Below are 25,945 nucleotides of genomic sequence, written 5' to 3'. Positions count from 1 at the left end.
GTTGGGCAAGTTCTGTAGTGCTTTTGACTAAAAAAATACTACACTTCTGGTGCCACTGAAATTGAAACGTTATAACCTTGTCCTTCTTCTGTGCACAGGCTAGATAAAGCTCGATAAACAAACTCTTTAGACATTTCACAACGAAAAAAATATCCTTGGGTTCAAATGCCAACGAAAACTCTTTGACTGAAGTGTTAACGTGCTCTGTCAACTTGTAGCGGGTGACATCTAAGCAAAACGCTGCTACCTCGGACAGAGATAGTACACGAACTTGCTTGACAAGGCTTTCCCGTTCCTTCTTAGTCGCAACCTTTCTTCGTCTTGCTTTCTTAGGAGCAGGTTCTGTTGGCAACTCATCAAAATCTGGAGACATCTCTACCACGCATTCTTCTAATCCCAAGTCAAACTGCTCTTGCCGTTCCATTTAGATCACACCATGTATTTTTGTGACTTCGCGTGATATCGATGATCACTTTTCGTCACGTGACTATTTAGCACCTGGATGTGGCAATAAGTATTGCATCATAACTTGGCCGTTCGCGTTTGTACAGGGCATACTGAAGTAGGATACTCTCCCCCCCTATAATATTATGAACTCTTGCTTTTATGTAGTTTATCAGCTAGAAATGGTAGCTGGTGAGGTGGAAAGCTCTTGTCAGTTGGTTGTGACCTTTTTTTTTTTTTTTTTGGTCTCACCTTACCAAACTATAGAAATAAGTGTGGTCAGCCCAGCCCCCCCTCATATCAACTACTTGCTCCGCCACTGTCCTACAGGGTGATTTGTTTGTAGCTGAATTCTCTACAGGGCAATTTGTTTGCAGCTGAACTCTCTACATGGTAGTTTCTTTGTAGCTGAACTCTCTACAATGTAACTTCTTCTAGCTGAACTCTCTACATGGTGACTTGTTTGTAGCTGAACTCTCTACAGGATGATTTTTTTGTAGCTGAACTCTCTATAAGGTAACTTCTTCTAGCTGACCTTTCTAAAGGGTGATTTGTTTGTAGCTGAATTCTCTACATGGTAGTTTCTTTGTAGCTGAACTCTCTACAACGTAACTTCTTCTAGCTGAACTCTCTACGGGTGGCTTATTTCTAGCTGATCTCTCTACAGGGTGACTTGTTTCTAGCTCAACTCTCTACAGGGTGATTTCAGTGCAGCTGAACTCTCTACAATGTATCTTCTTCTAGCTGAACTCTCTACATGGTGACTTGTTTGTAGCTGAAGTCTCTACAAGGTATCTTCTTCTAGCTGATCTTTCTACAGGGTGATTTGTTTGTAGCTGAATCCTCTACCAGGCGATTTGTTTGCAGCTGAACTCTCTACATGGTAGCTTCTTTGTAGCTGAACTCTACAATATAACTTCATCTAGCTAAACTCTCTACGGGTGGCTTGTTTCTAGCTGATCTCTCTACAGGGTGACTTGTTTGTAGCTGAACTCTCTACAGGGTGATTTGTTTGTAGCTGAACTCTCTACAATGTAACTTCTTCTAGCTGAACTCTCTACATGGTGACTTGTTTGTAGCTGAACTCTCTACAGGGTGATTTGTTTCTAGCTGAACTCTCTACAAGGTAACTTCTTCTAGCTGACCTTTCTACAGGGTGATTTGTTTGTAGCTGAATTCTCTACAGGGAGATTTGTTTGCAGCTGAATTCTCTATATAGTAGTTTCTTTGTAGCCGAATTCTCTACAGTGTAACTTCTTCTAGCTGAACTCTCTACGGGTGGCTTGTTTCTAGCTGATCTCTCTACAGGGTGACTTGTTTGTAGCTGAACTCTCTACAGGGTGATTTGTTTGTAGCTGAACTCTCTACAAGGTAACTTCTTCTAGCTGACCTTTCTACAGGGTGATTTCTTTGTAGCTGAATTCTCTACAGGGCGATTTGTTTGCAGCTGAATTCTCTATATGGTAGTTTCTTTGTAGCTGAACTCTCTACAATGTATCTTCTTCTAGCTGAACTCTCTACATGGTGACTTGTTTGTAGCTGAACTCTCTACAAGGTACCTTCTTCTAGCTGATCTTTCTACAGGGTGATTTGTTTGTAGCTGAATCCTCTACCAGGCGATTTGTTTGCAGCTGAACTCTACATGGTAGCTTCTTTGTAGCTGAATTATCTACAATGTAACTTCTTCTAGCTGAACTCTCTACAGGAGGCTTGTTTCTAGCTGATCTCTCTACAGGGTGACTTGTTTGTAGCTGAACTCTCTACAGGGTGATTTGTTTGTAGCTGAACACTCTACAAGGTAACTTCTTCTAGCTGACCTTTCAACAGGGTGATTTGTTTGTAGCTGAATTCTCTACAGGGCGATTTGTTTGCAGCTGAATTCTCTATATGGTAGCTTCTTTGTAGCTGAACTCTCGACAATATAACTTCTTCTAGCTAAACTCTCTACGGGTGGCTTGTTTCTAGCTGATCTCTCTACAGGTGACTTGTTTGTAGCTGAACTCTCTACAGGGTGATTTGTTTGTAGCTGAACTCTCTACAATGTAACTTCTTCTAGCTGATCTCTCTACAGGATGACTTTTTCCAACTGAACTGTTCATAGCGGAACTTTCTACTGGGTGATTTGTTTGCCGCTAAACTCTTTGCATGATTGTTTCTTTGTAACTGAACTCTCTACAAGGTAACTTCTTCTAGCTGATCTCTCTACAGGGCAATTTTTTTGTAGCTGAATTCTCTACAGGGTGATTTATTTTAGCTGAACTCTCTACATGATGGCTTATTTGTAGCTGAACTCTCTATTAGGTACCTTCTTCTAGCTGATCTCACTACAGGGTGACTTGTTTGTAGCTGAATTCCCTACAGAATAACTTACAATGTAATATAACGGAGTAAATTATAAATGCAGCTGAATGCTTTATTAGGGTGACTGTTCTATTAGAGTATCTCTATCTCGCATTTGCTGCACGTAGTTGCCTTTCGAATCATAACTCAGTGGTTTGTAATCCGATTCTTCTGTAGTACTGCAAGGACTTTCTATGATGATTATTCCAGCTACATACTGATTTTCAGCTCGTTGCTCTAAGCGGTTTGCCTGGTAGATACGAAAACTAATAGTTTTTTATTCATAGAAATCGATCGCGTAATTTTGACACAGGTTGGGTTTCGTGTCATATCTCCATGGTCTTTATCCCGATTCCTTTCAAACCACAAAAAGGCACTCCTACGATGGTTGCTCCATCTACATATCAATTTTTAACTGATTTCTCCAGGGCGTTTACCCTGTAGGCGTGACAGACCTTCGACCTTATTTTACGCAAATAATCGGTCATAACGCCGTTAATGTTCATCGGATTTCTACCAAAGTTGGTACGGAGATCCGCCTTAATGAGCCCTTTAAGTGTGCCAAATTTCAGCCCAATCCAAGCACGCATTCGTGTTTTATGGCGAATTTTGCGAAGTGTGCGAAATGAAGAAGATGAAGAAAAAAACGAAGAAATTAAAACGAAATTTTGTTCGCTCGTATCTCGGAAATGGCTGGAGCGACTTTCTTCAAACTTGGTATGTAGACTACCCTAACTGGGAGGCACGCCTCCAGCAACTTTGATTCCAATCGGACAAGGGATCACAGAGCTACATAGGTGTGAAAATTGCTTTTTCTTTCTTCCTGTTAATATACTCACGGTGTGGCGCGCCGGCTTCTTGGGCCGCACGACACACTATCGTGTGTCTTGATAATTCCTGCAGAGTCCAATTTTTTCATAAATTTTCATGTGATATAACGATGCATACATCAAGCACGTACATTACAGGTGTAGAGTTGTCTAACAGAATAGGTAATGAAGAGATAGCTATACATTACAACACCTTTGTATAAATGCACGTATGAACAGGGCTGAATACAGCAGCAACATTGTGAGTTGGTATTAATCAAGCTAAATAGAAGATGGCTAGGCTTGGCCGAAAAGTCTTCCTATGCCGGTGTCTGCATGTACAAACCACAATGTCACTACCAGTGGCCAGTGGCGTAGCTAGGGTTTCCAATGTAAAAATTCGACTTCTTCAAAATAATTTGCTAACTGCTGTTACATGTTGGACTAACTCTCACTTGAATACAGCTGCAGTGGTAATAAATTCCATTGCCTTCTTGGGGTAGAAATCGATCGAAATATCTGCAAAATCCGACATTACGAGCTGTAATTCTCAGAAGCCTTGATCCTTTATCGCAATACTGGAGTTCAACACCTTCCTCTGTGAGTAAACCTTCACCTAAAAGCATTGGTAGTTTGATTGGTGAGGTAGGTTTCTTGTCGCTGCATCATCTGAGCACGATTTTGGGCTCCAAAAACGGATTTTCATCTACGGACACCAAACGATAGATAGCCCAAACTTCCTCATGTGGTATTGCGTAATAAACAGACTTCTTATAGTGATGTAACGTAAAGTATAAAGAGTCGCGTGATCAAGACACACGGTAGTGTGTCTTGCGGCCCAAGAAGCCGGCGCGTAACACCCGTGAGTATATTGACAGGAAGAAAGAAAACGCAATTTTCGCACCGCCGTAGCTCTGTGCTTCCTTGATGAAACAAGACGATTTTTGCTGTGGACATTCCCTCCAACTGAAGCACTCCACATTCCAAATTTGAGCGAAATCGCTTCGCGCGTTCCCGAGATATGCGACTTCAAAAATTGGCTCAGTTTCTTCGTTTTTTTCTTCTTATTTTTCTTTTTATTGTCACACACTTACAAAAACTGCTATAAAACGCGAACGCGTTATCCGATAGCCTTGAAATTTGGCACACAGAAGGGGATATAAAGGCGCATCTCGGTACCAACTTTGGCTGGAATACGATAAACAGGCAAAGAGTTATGAGCGATTATTAACGAAAAATAACACCAATATGTTGTCACGCCTACAGGGTAAACCGCGTATGGGAAGAAGCTGAAAATCGGTGGGTGAATAGGTTAACTATTGAACCTCAAACCTTTTGTGGTTTGAAAGAAATCGAGCTAAAAACCAGGAAGATACAACGAAAAAACCAACAGTGTGTAACAATTACGCAATCGAGATCAGCTAATAAAAAAAACGACTGCTTGCCACGCCTACCAGATAAACCGCTTAGGGTAATGCTTTGAAAATCGTTGTACAGATGGAGTAATCATCTTAGAAAGGCTCTTCAATGGTGTAGAAGAATCAGACTTAAAGCCACGGAGTTATAACACGAAATCCAACTTGGTGCGGCAAGTGCGAGATCGAGATACTCTAATAGAGCAGTCATCCTAATAGAGCAGTCACTCTGAAGAGAATTCAAGAGATCAGTTAGAAATAAGAAACCTGTATAGAGATCAGCTACACACAAGTCACCCTGTAGAGAGATCAGCTAGAAGAAGTTACCTTGTAGGGAGTTCATGCAACTATGGAAAGAGATAGTTCAGCTAGAAAAAATCACCTTGTAGAGTTCAGCTACAAAGAAACCACCATGTAGAGAGTTCAGCTACAAACAAATCGCCCTGTGGAGAGATCAATAGAAGAAGTTACCTTGCAAAGAGTTCAGCTACAAAGAAACCATCATGTAGAGAGTTCAGCTACAAACAAATCTCCCTGTAGAGAGATTAGCTAGAAGAAGTCACCTTGTAGAGAGTTCAGCTACAAAGAAACCATCATGTAGAGAGTTCAGCTACAAATAAATCTCCCTGTAGAGAGATCAGCTAGAAGAAGTTACCTTGTAGAGAGTTCGGTTTCAAACAAATCACACTGTAGAAAGATCAGCTAGAAGAGGTCACCTTGTAGAGAGTTCAGTTACAAAAAAACCACCATGTAGAGAGCTCAGCTACAAACTAGTGACCTTGTAGAGACATCAGCTAGAAGAAGGTACATTGTAGAGAGTTCAGCTACAAAGAAACCATTCTTTAAAGAGCTCAGCTGCAAACAAATCACCTGTAAAGAGTTCAGCTACAAATAAATCACCCTGTAGAAAGATGAGCTAGAAAAAGTTACCTTGTAGAGAGTTCAGTTACAAAGAAACCACCATGTAGAGAATTCAGCTACAAACTAGTGACCCTGTAAAGACATCAGCTAGAAGAAGTTACCTTGAGAGAGTTCAGCTACAAAGAAACCATTATTTAAAGAGCTCAGCTGCAAACAAATCACCTATACAGAATTCAGCTACAAACAAATCACCATGTAGAGAGATCAGCTAGAAGAAGTTAACTTGTAGAGAGTTCAGCTACAAAGAAACCATCATTTAGAGAGTTCAGCTTCAAACAAATCACCTGTAGAGAGTTCAGCTACAAACAAATCTCCCTGTAGAGAGATCAGCTAGAAGAAGTTACCTTGTAGATCGTTCAGCTACAAACAAATCACCCTGTAGAGAGATCATCTAGAAGAAGTTACCTTGTAGAGAGTTCAGCTACAAAGAAACCACCATGTAGAGAGTTCAGCTGCAAAGAAATCACCCTGTAGAAAATTCTGCCAAAAACAAATTGTCCTATAGAAAGATCAGTTAGAAGAAGTTACCTTTCAGAGAGTTCAGCTACAAAGAAACCATTCTGTAAAGAGCTCAGCTGCAAACAAATCACCTGTACAGAATTCATCTACAAACAAATCACCCTGTAGAGAGATCAGCTATAAGAAGTTACCTTGTAGATAGTTCAGCTACAAACAAATCACCCTGTAGAAAGATCAGTTAGAAGAAGTTACCTTTTAGAGAGTTCAGCTACAAAGAAACCATTTTGTAAAGAGCTCAGCTGCAAACACATCGCCTGTACAGAATTCAGCTACGAACAAATCACCCTGTAGAGAGATCAGCTAGAAGAAGTTACCTTGTAGATAGTTCAGCTACAAACAAATCTCCCTGTAGCGAGATCAGCTAGAAGAAATTGCCTTGTAGAGAGTTCAGCTACAAAGAAACCATCATGTGGAGAGTTCAGCTGCAAAGAAATCACCACTGCCCAAATTTCAAGGCAATAGCTCTTTCCAATCTGAAGTTATCAATTGTCAAAGTTGGCAAATTGGATGTGTGTGGAAGGCCCCTTTTTGCAAATCCGGTCACATATGTATTATATATATAATTTGTACATTTACTGATAAAATATTTAAAGTATATCTACTTCATCTTTACTTCTTCCTGTAGTAAAGAAAAAAAACATAGGTTAAAAAAGTCCCAAAGCTGGCCATAGGCCGGCTTTGGGGTATACAAATACAAAAAGAAATGAAATCTAATCCAAAACAGCCAAGCTGTAAAAAAAGTGTGCGGCCCTCAGAAAGGCTATGGTGAAAAAGATGTGAAATCCAAGGTGGCGGCCAAGAAATGGCTGTGATGGTAGGTTAATGGTAAAAATTTTAATAACGACAATTCAGGTGAATTTTTGTGCCGCTTCACAAAATTTACCTGAATTGTCATTATTAAAATTTTTACCATTAACCTACCATCACAGCCATTTCTTGGCCGCCACCTTGGATTTCACATCTTTTTTCACCATAGCCTTTCTGAGGGCCGCACACTTTTTTTACAGCTTGGCTGTTTTGGATTAGATTGTAATTATCATGAGTTGTTGTAATCTTGAGTGTGCTGGTGATTGTTGTATTGATTAACAGAATTATTAACAATTGTTTGACTTGTTAGTGAACGCACCGCAACAACCGCCACATGGTGTCAGAAGTGGGATGGCTGGCATTCAGTTGAAAATGCCGGAACCTTTCGACTTCAATAATCCAGACAGCTGGTCCAAATGGAAAAAAAGATTCGAACAGTTTAGAGAAGCGTCTGGTTTATCGGGAGAATCTGAAACTCGACAAGTGAGCACACTGTTGTATACGATGGGAGAAAATGCGGACAACGTTCTAACTTCCACGCGAATTACTAGTAAAGAACGAAAGAAATATGACACTGTCTTGGCCAAACTTGACGGGTTCTTCAAAGTTAGAAGGAACGTAATTTTTGAAAGAGCCAAATTTAATCGTCGCAACCAGCGGCGGAGGAAGTAGTTGATATGAGGGGGGGCTGGGCTGACCCAGCCTTATTTCTATAGTTTGGTAAGGTGAGACCAAAAAAAAAAAAGAAAAAAAAAAAGGTCGCAACCAACTGACAAGAGCTTTCCACCTCACTAGCTACCATTTCTAGCTGATAAACTACATAAAATCCTTTCATAGCTCGCTACACACTGACTACTTTATTAGAGTGACTGCTCTATTAGAGTATCTCGATCTTTATCAAGGTTTTCAGCCCCACTCCAAGAAAGACTCGAAGAAAGATAATTTCGGTGTGATATCATTCTGTGGGGGGCTTTAGCCCCCTAGCCCCCCCTTTCCGCCGCCTATGGTCGCAACCAATTACCTGGTGAAACGGTGGAGCAGTACATCTCCGAGCTTTATGCCTTAGTAGAGACTTGTGAGTACGGAAACTTAACAGAAGAGATGCTCCGTGACAGAATTGTTGTTGGAATAAGAGATGAAGCCATTTTCAAACGCCTTCAGCTCGACCCGGAACTAACGCTCGACAAAGCTAAGAAGGCAGTACGTTTGAATGAAGCTGTACAAGATCAGCAACGTCAGTTAAAAGGTGAAGGGACTATGCAAGATCCTGTAGTAGTGGATGCTGTATCCAAGTATTCCAACAAGAGAGCCATTGGTGGAAAAACCACACCCCACCCACAACAACTCAGAGGAGGCATGTTGCCAGACAGACAACAATCTGCACAAGCATGCAGTAGGTGTGGTCACAGTAGACATCCAGAAGGTGTTAAGTGTCCAGCTATCAGTGCCACATGCCACAGATGTAACAGAAGAGGGCATTACAGCTCACTTTGTTTTTCCAAGACTAAGAAACAAGCATTTTCAGTCCAGCGTTGAAACCGGGTCGGGTCATCCGGGTCAACCGGGTCACATTTTCTCCGGGTCATCCGGGTCTGACCCGGTTTACACATTATCTGGGTCTGACCCGGATTGGATCACGTGAGAAACGAAATTGATCGTTTAACGACGTGGAACCTATAAACGCTAGTCGCGTAGCTCTTTCGTGAGCCACGCCCACTTATCGCGTTACAAACATACGCTCAGCCACGCCCATTTATTAGTAGGTGCAGTCTGTAGTGTAGCATGAAACTGTGTCCGTTTCTGTCTGCAAGCTTACGTGGAGCCACGCCCACTAATCGATTAATGTATGAGTTGTATATAGTCTAGGTCTAGTCTTGCAGCAGGATAAGTGCTTTTGTGAGCCACACCCATTTTAATATATTGGGAAATTGCAATACTAAGTATGTATGAAGCCACACCCAATTGCTGTCTGTAAACTCACAGTAGCTACGTGGAACCAAACCCACTGACTGATTATAAACTTACCGGCTTAGTTATCACATAACTACTCGTTTACTCAACACGAATCAAACGCTCAAAACGTAGTCTCGCTCGCTCGAGAATACCCGAAACATAGCTCTTATCGCGCGCCTCGGCTTAATTTAATCCGGGTCAATCCGGGTCACATCCGGGTCAGTGGGTCATCCGGGTCAGCAGTAGTGACCCGGTTTCAACGCTGTTTCAGTCGACACTTCACCCACTGATGAATTATCTGTAGATACCACACCCAGTGAGAAACTACCTCCTGTTGAAGAACTGTCCCTTGATACTGCATTCCTAGATGCCATGGCAACCAGTTCAGAATCGTCTTGGTATGTTACAGTGACTCTGGATACCAAAGTTGTTCAGTTCAAACTAGACACTGGTACTGCAGTAACAGCCATATCAGAGGAAACATACCGTGCACTTCCAAAAACAGAGTTGAAAAAGCCCTCTAAGATATTGTCAGGACCTGCCAACCAAAAGTTGACTGTACTGGGACAATTTACAGGTGCTCTGTCTAACAAAGATTTCATCTAGACAGGAAATCTTCTTAGTACAGGGCTTGAGACACAACCTCTTAGGATTACCAGCCATCACAGCACTGCAGCTCATTTGCAGAATTCATACTATGGTTGCTGAGGACATTTACAGCCAGTTTCCCACAGTTTTCCGAGGTTTAGGCACTTTAGGGGATGAATATTTGATTAAACTCAAGAATGATACACAGCCACATTCTCTTCATACCCCTCGTAACATACCACTACCGCTTCATAAGAAAGTCCAAGAAGAATTAACTCGAATGGAGTCTGGTGGTATTATTTCTAAGGTTGACGAGCCCACACCATGGTGTGCTGGGATGGTGGTGGTTCCAAAAAAATCTGGGGCCATCAGAATTTGTGTCGATTTGAAGAAATTGAATGAAGGTGTTCTCAGAGAAGTACACCCGATGCCCAAAGTAGATGAAACTTTAGCCTTGTTAGCTGGTGCCACTATATTTTCCAAACTCGATGCCAATAGTGGGTTTTGGCAAATTCCTCTTGCCAAAGATTCTCGCCACCTTACAACATTCATAACCCCATTTGGGCGGTATTGTTTTAACAAATTGCCTTTTGGCATCACAAGTGCCCCAGAACTATTTCAGAAATGAATGAAGAGAATTCTTGAGGGTCTGCAAGGGGTAGTATGCCAGATGGATGATATCCTTGTGTTTGGTTCCACCCCAAAAGAACACAACTCTAGATTGTTGGCAGTACTTCAGCAACTACAGTCAGCTAATGTCACCCTGAACCGTACTAAGTGTAAATTCAACCAAAAATCTGTGAAATTCCTGGGACACCTTGTTGATAGTCAAGGAATCAGAGCAGACCCAGAGAAGATTGCAGCAGTATCTAATATGAAACCCCCTACTAGTGTTACTGAGCTACGCAGGTTCCTGGGAATGGCTAACCAGTTAAGGAAATTTTCTCCCCGGCTATCCCAAATTAGTCAGCCATTACGTGAGTTACTGAGTCCGTCACATGCTTGGGTGTGGGGCCCAACACAGGAAGATTCATTCATAGCAATTAAAGCTGAATTGACACAACCAACAGTCCTGGCACTTTATGACCCTGAAGCCAGCAGCAAAGTATCTGCTGATGCATCCTCCTACGGGTTGGGTGCGGTTCTCCTCCAACAGTCAGGCCAAGTCTGGAAGCCAGTGGCGTACGCATCCCGCTCCATGACGGAGACTGAACGACGCTACGCCCAGATAGAAAAAGAGGCCCTGGCAGTTACATGGGCATGTGACAAATTTGCAAACTACATACTGGGTACTCACTTTCTAATAGAATCAGATCACAAGCCACTCATCCCATTGTTGAATTCCAAAAACCTTGACCATTTACCTCCTAGAATTCTTCGCTTTAGACTCAGAATGGCCAGGTTTAATTACACTGTGTCACATGTACCTGGAAAGCTACTGACTACAGCTGATGCCTTATCAAGAGCACCATCCCCACTTTGTGACAATCAACTTCAAGAAGAAGTAGAATGGTTTGTTGATACTGTAGTAGCAGCTCTACCAGCTGGAGAGCATCGCTTGAAACAGTACAAAGATGATCAGGATGATGACTCGACTTGCATGACAGTGAAAAGATGGTGCCTAGAGGGTTGGCCTGCCAAATCTCCTACAGATGTTGACCTGAGTGCATTTTGGAAGGTGAGAAGTTTCTTTTCGCTTCATAATAATTTACTATTATATAACCAGCGTATTGTTATTCCTTCTTCTTTAAGAAAGGAGACCTTGGCAAAGATTCACGAGGGGCATCAAGGGATCGAACGCTGTAGAGCCAGAGTGAGGTGCTCCGTTTGGTGGCCTGAGATTACCAAGGATACTGCTGAGATAGTTCGTCAGTGTCCCACATGTGCTAGAGAAGCCCAACAAAGGAGAGAACCCCTGATCAAGTCGACACTCCCAGATTATCCATGGAAAATTATAGGGACAGATTTGTTTGAACTGGAAGGTACCAAGTACTTGTTAACAGTAGACTATTTTTCAAGGTACCCTGAAGTAACCAAGTCGACTACAACTACCTCAGCAGCTGTCATTAGCCACCTCAAAAATGTGTTCTCACATCATGGAATCCCGGAAGTAGTTCGCAGCGATAATGGTCCACAATTCTCAGCTCTAGAGTTTACTCAGTTTGCAAATGAATATGGATTCTGTCACATCACAAGCAGCCCCAAGTATCCCCAAAGTAATGGGCAAGCTGAACGCATGGTTCAAACTGTTAAACATTTACTAAAAAACAGTAAAGATCCATACATGGCGATGCTTACTTATAGGTCAACACCTCTTCCCTGGTGTGGAAGGAGCCCAGCTGAATTGAGTATGGGGAGACAGATCCGAAGTTGTGTTCCTACTGCAGACTGTAAGCTGATTCCTCAATGGACCTATTTGGAAGAATTTCAGAAGTCTGATGCCACATACAAGCTGAAACAGAAGGACAATTTTGACAAACATCATAGAACCAAGGATTTACCTATGATCCCCGATGACACTCCCATTTGGATAGACTCTGATAATGGTCCAGTTTCAGGCAGAGTGGTTACTTCAGCAGAAACCCCCAGATCCTATCTTGTAGAGACTCCTTCAGGTCAACTTCAGAGGAACAGAATCCAATTAAGAGTTGTTCCTCAAGAATCTAATGCTGGGTTTCATGAAGAACTGTCAGAACCAGAAGAGCCTCACCGAATGATGACTAGAAGTCAAACTGGGACTGAGATTCGTCCCCCCCGCCGTTTCTCTTAAGGGGGAGATGTGGTATTATGTAATAAACAGACTTCTTATAGTGATGTAACGTAGAGTATAAAGAGTCGCGTGATTGTAATTATCATGAGTTGTTGTAATCTTGAGTGTGCAGGTGATTGTTGTATTGATTAACAGAATTATTAACAATTGTTTGACTTGTTAGTGAACGCACCGCAGCAACCGCCACACCTCACACCACAGTAGTAATCATCCATCGACAAAGAAGTAACATACAAAGTATGGTTAAGTTGTGACGTCTCTAACCATCTGGGTGAGCGTGATATAGGGAAAAATTAGCTAGAAATCACACCTTGACTACATAACTTTCCCACTCAACTGCTTAAAAATAGAAACCTTGATGTAAAACAACTGTATGATCCCTAAAGTATGGCTAGAAGTGAGGTTATTGTCGTCAGGAATTGTAAAATAAAATTTAATGGCGCTAAGGAAATAATTAAGCTAGCGTGATTTCTGCCTTCTAAACACTTGATATCTTATGCAGTGCTACAACAAATGTGATTTTATCCCTCAATACAAATATTGCCTGCCCAGTAATAATAAACAAATAACTGTAGGCAGTGTATCATTGTTGACCACACCCAAGCCTAGTCACATGAGCCTGACTGAACTAGGCTAAGTGCGTTTGTAGCTGAATTGCAGCGACGATAACTTCGCTATTAGTTATACTTTATGGATCATACAGTTTTTTTTACACCGAGATATCTATTTTTAAACAGTTGAATGGACAAGTTATGCAGTGAAGGTGTGATCACCGGCAAATGTTGCCCTATATCATGCTCACCCAGATGGTTACAGATGTCACAACTTAACCATACTTCGTATGTTACTTCTTTGTCGATGGATGATTACTACTGTGGTGTGAGGAAGTTTGGGCTATCAATCGTTTGGTATCCGTAGACGAAAACCCGTTCTTGGAGCTCAAAATCATGCTCAAATGATGCAGCGACAAGAAACCTACCTCACTAAACAAACTACCAATGCTTTTAGGTGAAGGTTTACTCACAGAGGAAGGTTGAACTCCAGTATTGCGATAAAGGATCAAGGCTTCTGAGAGTTACAGTTCGTAATGTCGGATTTTGCAGATATTTCGATCGATTTCTACCCCAAGAAGGCAATGGAATTTATTGCCACTGCAGCTGTATTCAAGTGAGAGTTAGTCCAACATGTAACAGCAGTTAGCAAATTATTTTGAAGAAGTCGAATTTTTACATTGGAAACCCTAGCGTAGCCAGTCTTACATGATTACCAGGGATTTGGCAGTCATTACCCATACATGCAGGAGTACTTTAAACTGGCATATCAAGTTCCAATTGTCAGGACTTAGACTGGGCTCTAGCCCTGGAAAGCCTAGGTGTAGCCTGCTAGCAACAGTGTGTAACAAAGTGGAACACCATAGGTATAGTCAGCAAAGTCTGGTTAGCATGCATGTGGTCATGGCTAAATGTTTGCAACTGTCAATGTTACTAGCTGAACGGAGAGTGTGCTAGAATATGTACACAGTAGCTAGTTACAGTGACATAAGTACAGTAGCACACAATCCTCCCATATAAGACTGTCAGGCTTCACAGTCTGTAAGTTGTTTGGGAATTAGTAAAACGCGGAATACGGAATAACGGAATTGCGGAATAACGAAATAAGCAAAACTTATCTTTGCAGATTGTACAAATAGTTATATGCTCTATAGTAATTATACTTTATTTACCTTATAACAGCTCTGCATGGCGCACCACGGCGATGGATCAACAGCAGCTGGCGAGCATTAAATGGGACGAGCACACAACCAATCACCCTAGCACGATCTACCTTCGCTAACTTTACTTACCTATACTCTTGATTCAAACTTGAAGTATTTTGAAATCCATTTAAAGGGTAAAGACACACAACCATTGGACTTCCCTACTGAACTCTAGTGTGTCTCTAATAAATTCGGTCGTATACACGTGAAGGGCAGCTAGTTTAACCTAAGAATAGAACTAGATCTTGGCGTTTTGTAGCTAGATCAACTAAGGAGTATAGATAAGTAAGTTTAGCGAAGGTAGATTGTTCTAGGGTGATTGGTTGTGTGCTCACTCTTCCCATTTAATGCTCGCCCAGCTGCTGTTTAACTATCCATTGCCGTGGCGTGCCATTCAGAGTTGTTGCAAGGTGTAAATAAAGTATGATTGCTATAGAGCATGTAACTATTTGTACTATCTGAGTTTTGCTTATTTCGTTATTCCGCAATTCCGTTATTCTGCGTTTTACTAATTCCCAAGTTGTTTATGACATGGATACCATATGGGAGGGTTGTTGATATGTGGTTAGACCACAAAATATTTTTAAAATGGTAGGGTTGTAATAAACACCCCACCCAACCTTTTTTGTGAAAAGCAGCCATGATATCAGCGCTACCATTTATCTTCCACCTATAATGGACAAACAAAGCACTCACTGTGATGGCTAGAAAGAAGAAGAAACTGGATGCGCGCTTAAACGGATTCTCGTAGCGAAGACGGGCAGCTCACTAGAGACCCTATTATGGCGATCTTGTAAGGTAAAAGACAAATTACTCTACAACTAAACTACAAGTACAATTAATTACAACAGGGGTTTGGGGAAAGGAAAATCAGAGTCCTCACACTGCAAAGCCCAGTACCGTAAAATCATACAGGCATTGTTCGTCCATAAAGAAACTGAAAGTTGTTGTAACAAATGTTTACGAGCCTGTTTGGTTGATGCACCACTTCTGGCTGTGGTGCGTTCAGCGATGGTATGAAGGGTCTGAAGCGCAAATGGTGACCAAAAACCAAAAGTTTCTACAACGAGTGGGACAAAGTCACACCCTGCCTCCTCTACAGCATCTTGATGTCTCTGGTCCTTGGCTAACTCACCTGCTGCAACAGCTACCCCAGCACAAGAAGAAAAAGAAATGTGAGAAGGCTGGGTAGTGCTACGAACAGACACATCAAAATAAGCTGGACAACCATGCTGAAAGTCAGGGTGGTACACATCACCTGGGCGAGAATTATCTTCATAAGAAACACGTTATTCCTTCAAAACTCCTGAGTGACTCTGAGACAAAGCATGACAAACAATGTCAACTAGAGCATCATGGCGACAAATTCTCATAGGACCATGAGAACATTCTAGAAGATGGTCACCAAATTGGTCAATGGAAGTAAGACACACACATAATGGGGAAAGTGGAAATAGAGGGATTCCGAGCCACAAACGAAGGCCAACAACAAACTCAGGACCAGGAATAGCCAGAGCAAGGGAGACTTGAGGAATAGCTTTGAGCCATCCACCGCTAGTACCAGATGAGTGAGAGAGAGCAGTAAGTCGAGCACGGTTTCGGATGTTGAAAGAAGCAAATAGTTGGTCATACTGATTTTGATCTAACAGAGCCTGTAAGTCCTGCTGGGTAGCAGAGGGAATAAAGATATCAGATGTAAACCTTTCAAAGGTAGCAACAGTATGTTCTTCATTTGGAAACACTAGATCATGAAAGTCCTGGGATAGTAGACGAGAAGCCAGGAGACGAACACTGTTACATGAACCCAAAAAGGCCGGAGCAGTGGAAGAAAAGGATGAGCGCAAGCCCAGACCCCCAAGCGAAATGGTAAAGTGGCTTGGCACCAAGAATCATTAGGAAGACTACATTGTATTATGCAACTTAGGCAAGATTTAAGATTAGAATCAAACTGTTCTAAAAAGGAGTGCAATATACAGAATGGCACTGTGCGCAAAAGATGAATGATCTTGCAGCTTCCAAGGCAGCTGCGTAGTAAATGAAGCTCGACTTGAGGGTCTTCTAAAATTGCAATGCTGTCTTGAGCAGCTGTAACCTTGGCTATACGAGAGAACAAGAACTGATCGAAAAAGTTGTCAGTTCCCCAAATAGGAGATCCCAAAAGCTTCAAACCTTCACCAGCTCGGTTGATACTGGTGGGAAATTCAGAGAAAGAGTCTCCAGAAGGCCAGAATAGTTTGCACTTGGACAGATTTAAATGGAGACCAAATCGGGGACCATGAATTGAGAAAGAATCTAAAAGCTTCAGTAAGGAAGATTTCGAACCATAGATGTCCCATCATCTAAATACCACAGATGTAATTTGACTAAATCATGAAGCTTGACAAAATCAATAAACTGTAACAGAACTAAAGAAAAAAGCAAAGGGCCCAAAGGATCACCTTGTTGTACACCAGATGAGGCCATGATACGTCTAGAACCAAAACGAAGCTCAGCAGGTTGTGAGTAGCACCACTTAACCCAAGCAGAAATCTCTGGGAAATCTTCAGCAACTCGTTCGAAAAAAGCAGTACGACTACATTCATTGAAAGCGTTCTTCATGTCTATTTTTAACAGAGCTAAGGAAGAGTCAGAAGCATGTTGGTAAATATAATGACGAGTAACGTGGATAGCAGTCTCCAACCCCCCAGGAATTCCAACCCCACTTGACCGTAGGGGATAAAAACACTAGGGAGAGAAGGACGAACAGCAAGACAACATAATCGACTTGCTAGACGCCTAATTACTTCACCCACAGCAATTGGGCGGACCCCTCCACCTATCTTTAGCAAAGCAGTCAAAGGAGCTCCACACAACCAAGGAGAAAGACAAGAAGGAGCTTTTCCAGAAAGCAAATGGTTCATCAGACACATTAGAGAAAGAAGACAATCACGAGCAGCAGGAGCAGTGGACCCAGCAATCACATCCAACAAATGTTGAGCACGGAATTTGGAAGCTCCAGGGCTGGTGCCCTTTGGAAATGCTCACAAGCAAGACAAAACCATTGAGTCATCAACTGTCAATGCAGGCTTAGAAGGCAACACACTTACATCTGGACATGGCGAAGAAGGGTGACGATGGAGCAAATCTTCATATGCAGAATCATCATCATGACCAGCAACACCCTGAGATGAAAGGGTCTGAAGAGTATTACTATATCTTCCCTCCCTAGCCCAAAACAAAGCACGAGCCTTACAATACAAACCATGAGAAACCCCTCCACAAGGCTTAGAAACTTTGAGATCATCTAGCAAAGAATTCCAAAGGCTATGAATTCCCCCACACTGATTCCAAATATGTAAACGGTTGAGTAAAACAGAAGACATGACAAAGCGGCGATGTTGACTTTTAGTAGCTGGAATGCGTAGAACAGCTTTTGCAAACATAGTCAAGCGAACAAAACCCCAAACAGATGAGCAAGCTTTACGAAGTTCAACACTTAAGACCCTGGCTAAAAGAGGGCGGACACTACAAGGAACATGGGCAATAGTATTAACAGGACAAACCATAACATGGTCCATCATAAAGGTAAGTACCTCAGATTCCATAGCCACAGGACCTTGAAAAGAGCCACATGCAACAGAGTTTAAACCAATTTGTAATGGATCAGATGAAGTGGAGGAAGGTTCATCAATGATAGGGGAGTGGAGGCACATGGGATGGACAACTGAGATAAGGGAATGCTTGACACAGTATTAGCATTTACAAGTGGTGCACCACAATGTTTTCCTGTACTCAGAAGACGTCTACATCCAGAATTATGAAAACGTAAGTGAGAAGCCCAATGGCAGGAAGGTTGTGAGCAAATCAAACGATTACAAGAGTAAAAAAGTCAGCAGGTGGAAAGGTAGACCTTGAAATATGAACAGAATTAATGTGCTGCCAGAGATGTGAACAGGAGGAGAAATGCTTATTGCACAAAGGACAGTCATTTAGATCTGAAACAGGTGACGGGGTGTGACTGGGGCTGGCTTCAAGGGAAGATAACAAAAGATCTGGATTATCAGCTGCAACAGCTGTAGTAACTGGAGATGATGAAGTATTAACTGAGGATTTGCTGACTAAGTTATCAACTGATGACTCACTAACTGAAGATGATGAAGTATTAACTGAGGACTTGCTGACTATAGATGGTGAAGTATTAACTAAGGACTTGCTGACTGTAGATGATGAAGTACTAACCGAGGACTTGCTGACTGTAGATGGTGAAGTGCTAACTGAGGACTTGCTGACTGTAGATGGTAAAGTATTAACTGAGGACTTGCTGACTGTGGATGGTGAAGTATTAACTGAGGATAGGCTGATGGTAGATGGTGAAGTACTAACTGAGGACTTGCTGACTGTAGATGGTGAAGTACTAACTGAGGACTTGCTGACTGTAGACGGTGAAATAACAATTGAGGATTTGCTGACTAAAGATGGTGGAACACTAACTAAGGACTTGTTGACTGGCACTGGTGAAGTGTTAATTGAAACATTGCTGACAGAAGCAACTGACTCAGTACAAGCAACCACAGGAGTCAAAACCTTGCCAGTATCCAAAGTATCCACTAAGTAAGACGATGTACTAAGACTAGCTAAAGCAACACTAGGTTGTAAAACAGATGACGCGGACAAATCTGTTACCCCGGATGTCTTGGCTGTTGAAGAATCAAAAAGTGACGAAACAAACTTAAAACATTTTCTTCCTTCCGAACTAGTATACGACTCCAAAAATTCTTCTAATGGTCTCCCACAATAGCGAATAGATTTATTCCAATTCTTGGTATTCCCTCTTCCAGCGCGACGCTCGAATTCACAAGGCGTCAGCACCACAGAACCAAGAAGCACACAGCGGCTTGAACCATTGTACAAATCTTTCACACACAAACTAGCGCTTAACGAACCACAGACGATGTCCAATACAGCTTTACCAGGAGAGCAGGACGACGTCATACCACCACAGGTTGAAAAAGTTTTTGGTGATTAGTTGCGTTCGCCAAAAAAAAAAGCAGGCTTATTTTATAAGGTAAAAGAGTGCTGCAAAACTTCAATCTGCCATCTATTAACGTTATAAAGGCTATAGAGAGTTTGCAAGGGGTGTGTCGACCTTACGCAATTATCACGTGAATATTGACGAAGCCATGTTTGAGTGGATGAGTGGTCTAGAATCCAGACCACTCAGGCTTTTTGTGTCTTGCTTTTCGTGTCCCGTTTATTGTGTACAGTGATGGTGAAGAACTGTTGTGTAGTTGGCTGCCACAACGTATTCATAAAGGGGAAAATTTCATTCTATCGATTTCCTTCAGCCATAAAGTATCCTGTAAAGCGAAGTAAATGGATAGCGGCTGTAAAACGTGAAAACTGTGTTCCCAATCGTAATACTTGGATCTGCAGCGAGCACTTTGTGACAGGCCAGAAAAGCAATGATGCTTTGGCACCCAACTATATCCCTACAGTATTTCCACAGGTTAAATCACCTGCAAAGCGAAAACTGGAGAATAGTGCTGCTGTATTTGAACGAAGACAGGCGACCAAACGCAAACGGCTCTATGTTGTGCAGCAACAAGCGTTGTCCAGTAGGGAAGAGAATGAAGGAGAAGCTGAAGATGGTAATGAAAGCGATGATGATGATGATGAAAGTAACACTGACCCTGATAATGCCTCAGACATTGCTGATGACCAAGTAGTTGCTGATGAAATAGTAGATGACACTTCTGATGACCTTGAGGAGGAGGAAGATGACGAAGCAATCATGATGCCTTTTTCTGAATATGCTACAGATCATGAACCAGTTTTCAGATGTGATTTTTGTAAAGACCTGGAAGATGAGCTTTCAACAGCCAAGAAACATTGTAAACATCTTGAATTGGTCAATGAAAAGCTAACAGCAAAGGTGGTCAGCAGAGAAAGCTTGCGTAATGATGATATAAAAGTTCAATATTATACAGGTTTGCCATCATACGAGATACTGGAAATCGTATTTGAGTTTGTAACTGTTGGATTGCCTGATTCTTTTGCAACAAGCTCTTGTAGTGTTTTTGACCAATTTCTTATGGTTCTAATGCGTCTTCGACTAAATGCAGGAATACAAGACTTGGGATATCGATTTCATGTTCACCCCTCAACAGTGTGCCGATACTTTAGCAAGTGGCTTGATGTGCTGTACACAGAGTTGCATGTTTTTATAAATTGGCCAGACAGAGACAACTTGCTGAAAACTATGCCCATGGTGTTTCGAAAAGCTTTTCGAAGTTGTGCTGTCATCATAGATTGTTTTGAGGTTTTCATTGAAAGGCCAACCTCACTAAAGGCACGAGCCCAGACATGGTCAAACTACAAAAAACACAACACCGCTAAGTTCTTGATTGGCATCACTCCACAAGGTTCTGTTTCCTTTATTTCAAAGGGTTGGGGTGGGAGAGTGTCTGATGTACATCTGACAGAAAATAGTGGCCTTCTACGCCACCTTTTGCCTGGTGATATTGTACTTGCAGACAGAGGGTTTACTATTGAGGAAAGTGTAGGTTTGCTGTGTGCAGAAGTTAAGCATCCTCCTTTCACATGAGGAAAGCCTCAGCTTAGTTGATACCTCAAGACAGCTCTCCCAAGTAAGAATACATGTGGAGAGAGTTATCAGTGCTGTTAGGCCGAAGTACATGATTTTATAGTCGACACTTCCCATTAGTATGGTTACATGTACTGGAGATGACAATTTGTCACCAATTGATAAAGCAGTTACAATATGTTGCGCTTTATATAACCACTGTAGTTCTGTAGTACCATTTAATTGAAATTAATTGTCAAAATAATTGCTGTAAATAGTGACAACAATTCATAGTAACACTGTAAATGACACTAGTAATTACCAAAGCCTATTATACAATTTACTGTAATCTATGTAAATTATGTAATTAATTAACAAAATGACGCTTAACTCATTGATTAGCACAGTCAGGACAATACCATTCACCAGTGGGAACAGTTTCTTCTGTCAAGTGCACACAGCCCCAATGAAACCATTCAATCGCAGAGTCCTTACCATCACATGCTATTATTTGATCATAATCCTCATTTTGTCGGCAATAGCACCACGGTCTGTCATCTTCGTCCTCTTCAACATCAGCAGTACTATTACTTGTACTACTGGTAGATTGATTTGCAGTATCATCATCCAGTGGTGGTAACTGGTCATCTTCACTCTCTTCATCTTGTTCTTCATTGGATTCAACTACTGGAGGATCAGGTGTTATCATTCCACTGGTGAAACAGCGACTTAGTAGTTCTGGCAGTAGACACATTTTCACAAAGTTTTTCACTTGTTTCAATGCATCATTGATGCATTCTGCATTATAATCAACTCGCTGCTTCAAAGCACCATCTTTTCCCCAAACCACAAAGTCACAAAACTTTGCCTGACACAGCTTCATTTGTAGCTGCACTTGAAAATAGTATGGATGATCTTGTTTAAGCAAGAAAGTATCTTCTTCCAAACAAAACTCCCTGTGTTTGACAGCTTCATCAAAAGACTTATCCCTGCATGAGAATGGGCACTTCACCTCTACAACCCCTTTGCCACAGCATGAACAGGAAATAATCCCATCTGGTGAAGCTCCAATAAAAGGATTCTCACTGTCAAGAACTAGCCCACACTTTTTAAGCTCAAAAAACGCATGTGAAGCTTGCATGCTATCTTTGTATATACGCAATGCATCAGCTTCATGGGTAAGCTCATAGTCACAAGCCTTGCTATAAAACTTTGTAGACTCGGGATAGCAAATGGTCTTTACCAATGACACTGAAGGTTTTGCAAAATCTGTATGAAGGACTCTACGTAAATTTGATGCAGTAACACGGCCAGCTCGTTGTTCATACCACAGCTTACATTTGGATTGCTCCCTGGTTTTCAGTTCTACCATGTGGGCCTGCTCTGGAGTTATAGATACCATGTCATAAAAAGCATCACATGCCTTTACCAAATCTTGAAATGGTACTTCTTGATTATCTTTATGAAATAATGATGTCAGTGGTTCAGGAAGCAATCCCCTCACATATAATGGCACAAAATCATCATTAAAACCACTCACCAAGGATAACAAAAGTGGCTTGTGCTTAGCTTTAGAAAGCTTTGAATAATGCTCTTCCAACATTGCCTGTGTAGGCTTTTGAATTGTCATACTTTTCTTTGGAGCAGGTGCAGCAGGCTCTAGAAAGCCTTTTCTCTTTTGTCTTGGTGTTCTAAAGTCAATTTCTGCTAATGGCAAAAATGGCACAGTTCTAAATGCTGGTGGAAGCCATGTACAAGGCAGGGATGTGCAAGAGAACTGTTGCTTTACTAGGGTATTGGCTTCAGCAGCAAACAGGATGGCAGCAATGTGCAAGCAAGCTTCTCCACACCCTGCCATGCAGGTACAGTGTGCTGCCATCACTTCTCCATCTGATTTACAACACATCCATACCTTTAAATGTGGAGCTGACAGCGTCTGTGAATGTTTCACTGTAGCAGTGTAGATGTATCTGTTGCTACCATCTATCGCAGTTACAAGAATGTTGTTGATCCAACCATTCATGAAGAAATTATAGCCATCCATGCTCTTGTAAGCCTTTAGCATTTCATGGGTATATTCGCTAGGCGTACTGATCAAATAATTGTAAATGTCGCCATAACAAACACTCGGCCAATCTACCCACTCTACGCTTCGAGTGCAGCCGCCTTTTCGTTCCATTCGACAGTAAGGATCTTCCTGACAACCCAGTAGCGATACTTTTTCTTGGTATCGTCTTTTATCATCGTCATTCTTTAGATCGACGAAGTACTTCGAAAACGTCAGACCACTCGTTTCACTACAATCCACTCAAAAATGGCTTCACTGTATTCACGTGATATTTGCGTAAGGCTGACACACCCCCTGCAAACTCTCTATAGTTGAACAATACGCATCCCTGAGCACACAAGATCTCATTTTGTTCTTCTACGGCTTCTTCCGTATATGGAACAGCTGGCAATGGCGAAGAACTTAGAATTTTTTTTTTTAACTTTACAGTGTAAACAACAATGATGTACAGGGGAATTGACATGTTGACATAGATAACTTAAAGAGTTGTTACACTGATGGAATACTGGCATCCTGTGCCAGTACCCAAACTACATTACTTATAATTACACTTTAAGTAAACTTATAATTACTTAACTTACAAATTACACCTAACATAAATTATAAATTACATAATTTGCAGTTACAGGTTGAAAATTACTTGACTGTAGTGATCAGGACTAGAGATGTTCAAAGTTCACGAAGGACTTGTTTATACAGGAGCCATAGGGGCATAGATAATGCAGTTTGTGAGAATCAGTGGGGTTGAAGTTGTCAATGAAATGTTTCCAAAGGAACAATTTTATTTGATTTTTGATGGAAAAAGTTGATAAATTCATGTTAATGATTGGTAAAGAGTTCCATAGTCTGCATATATGATTAAAATAAAAGTGACGTTGTCGGTTGGTGAAAGATGTATTGTGCTTAAGTTTTAGAGCAGAGGATCTTGTTCTGCTGTTTGAAAATGATACATAGGAATTGATATTAAAACTTAAGGTGGGGCTCTTGATGCTGTTAATAAAAAACATAATGTCGGATATTTCTAATATATACAATAAAGGAAGTAGTTGGAGTTTTGTTAAACGTGTTTTGTAATCAGAGATGTAGTCTTGGAGGATGTATTTAGTAGCTCTACGTTGTAGTTGTTCGATCTTAGTAATATCCTTCATAAGGTGAGGACGCCAGACTGGTGAGCAATACATGATTTGAGATCTTACTAGTGAGATATACAGTTTGACTTTCACTGAGGATGAAACTGATTTGCTAAAAGTTCTTCGGATAAGACCTAGTGTTTTGTAGGCTTTGGTAAGGCTTGATGGGGACTCCATTCTAGATTATTGCTAATTAAAACTCCAAGATCCTTGTGTATTGGAAGTGAATTGATAGTGGTTCCATTTATTGTGTAAGGTGTTGGAAATTTCTGGTTAAACGACAGGTGGCAACTTTTAGAAGGATGAAATGACAGGTGGGTTGTTGAGCTTCAATTGAACAGACAGTTGATATCACTTTGCAAGAGATCCATGTCATTTTGTACTATTATACGTTTAAAACATTTGGTGTCATCAGCAAACAAATAGATATTACTGTAGAACACTGAATCTGGAATGTTATTCATGTATATGATAAATAATAGGGGACCCAATATACTGCCTTGAGGTACTCCAGATTCCACCGGAAGTAAACAGGAATTACTGTTGTTAATAGATACATATTGTCTTCTATTGGTAATGTAGGCTTGAAACCACAACCAAACTTCACCTCCTATGTTAAAGGACGAAAGTTTGGTGAGAAGATGTGGGTGGGAGACTGTGTCAAAAGCCTTGCTAATGTCTAAGTAAATGACATCAAGCTAATTGCGATCATTAAAAGCATTTGATAGAAAAGATAGAAGTTGCTGAACTGTTGATCTGTTTTGTAAGAAACCAAACTGAGCTGGATTAATCTGACATACAATATGATTAGTAATTTTGTTATAGATTATTCTTTCTAGTACTTTAGATGTGTTACTCAGTAAAGAGATTGGACGTAGTTCTTGACTTGAGTGTGATTTCCAGATTTAAAAACAGGAATTATCTTATGGAGTTTCCATTCACAAGGTAGGTATCCATACTTCAGAGACAAGCAAAAAAGATGATGAAGTGGTTTACATAGTACTGAGGCACATTTGAACAATACAACCGGGGGTATCCCATCTGGACCCATTGCCTTAGATGTGTCGAGATTGATTAAAGCATCATAGACATCTTCTTCAGTAATGATAATATTAGAGAGAACCGTGGGATGATTATTAATAGATACTGTATTATGCATGGTCTTTGTAAAAATGGAGTAAAAATAGTTGTTAAAAATATTAGCCTTTTTCATTGTCACAGGTTACTGGGGAAGAGTCATGAAACATAGTAGATGGAATAGATGCTGACTTTGTGAAGTTTCTGATGTATTTGCAGATTTTGGAATTGTTGTTATTAGCAAATTCGGATACAAGATTACATTCATATACGTTTTTGGCAGTACTTATTTTGAATTGAAATTGCTCTTGAGAGTATTCTAGGTTGGCATGGTTATGCTCAGTAGGATTGTTATTGTACTTACGTCTGAGAGTTCGGAGACGTTTGATATGGTGCCTGATATCTGGATTAAACCATGGAGGTTGATTATTATCTTGTACTGTAATAGTTGGAATAAAGTGCTCAAAGGCATCCCTCACAAGATTACTCAGGTAGGACCAGATGAGTTCGATGTCTTCAGACATGTAATAAAATGTAAAGTCAGAATTGTAAAGAAAGTTACAAAGGCCTTCATAGTTACCTTTAGGAAAGTTGAATTTTTTTCTGGAAACAGAGTTATTGGCACTGTCATTGGCACTGCTGTTTGAAGAGTAGTCAAAGGTTATGAGGAAGTGATCAGAGGGAATTGGATGGGGTAGTTCACTATGAATTATTAAACTCGAAATATTCTCAGGAACATTGGTCAGAACAAGGTCAAGAGTATTGCCAGCAGAATGAGTACATTCT

General features: G+C 41.1%; 2 protein-coding genes across 2 annotated transcripts; one reads left to right on the top strand and one right to left on the bottom strand.

Annotated features, from left to right (window-relative positions):
* The first annotated feature begins 19,567 nt into the window (after window positions 1–19,567).
* On the top strand, window positions 19,568–20,905 carry LOC136243362 (uncharacterized). Its single transcript, XM_066034880.1, has one exon. It carries the CDS (start codon window positions 19,568–19,570, stop codon window positions 20,903–20,905), a length of 1,338 nt encoding a protein of 445 aa, XP_065890952.1.
* A 191-nt stretch (window positions 20,906–21,096) lies between these two features.
* LOC136242980 (uncharacterized) lies at window positions 21,097–23,195 on the bottom strand. Its single transcript, XM_066034487.1, has one exon. It carries the CDS (start codon window positions 23,061–23,063, stop codon window positions 21,276–21,278), a length of 1,788 nt encoding a protein of 595 aa, XP_065890559.1. The 5' UTR covers window positions 23,064–23,195; the 3' UTR covers window positions 21,097–21,275.
* Window positions 23,196–25,945: the final 2,750 nt, after the last annotated feature.

Source organism: Dysidea avara, chromosome 13 (assembly GCF_963678975.1).
Source record: "Dysidea avara chromosome 13, odDysAvar1.4, whole genome shotgun sequence".
Lineage (NCBI taxonomy): Eukaryota > Metazoa > Porifera > Demospongiae > Dictyoceratida > Dysideidae > Dysidea > Dysidea avara.
The sequence above is the reverse complement of the archived record's forward strand: the minus strand, read 5'-3'. Positions and strand labels throughout refer to the sequence as shown.

Coding starts and splice junctions, on each gene's coding strand:
- LOC136243362 (XM_066034880.1), top strand. CDS start 19,568: ATGGTGAAGAACTGTTGTGTAGTTGGCTGCCACAACGTATTCATAAAG.
- LOC136242980 (XM_066034487.1), bottom strand. CDS start 23,063: ATGGAACGAAAAGGCGGCTGCACTCGAAGCGTAGAGTGGGTAGATTGG.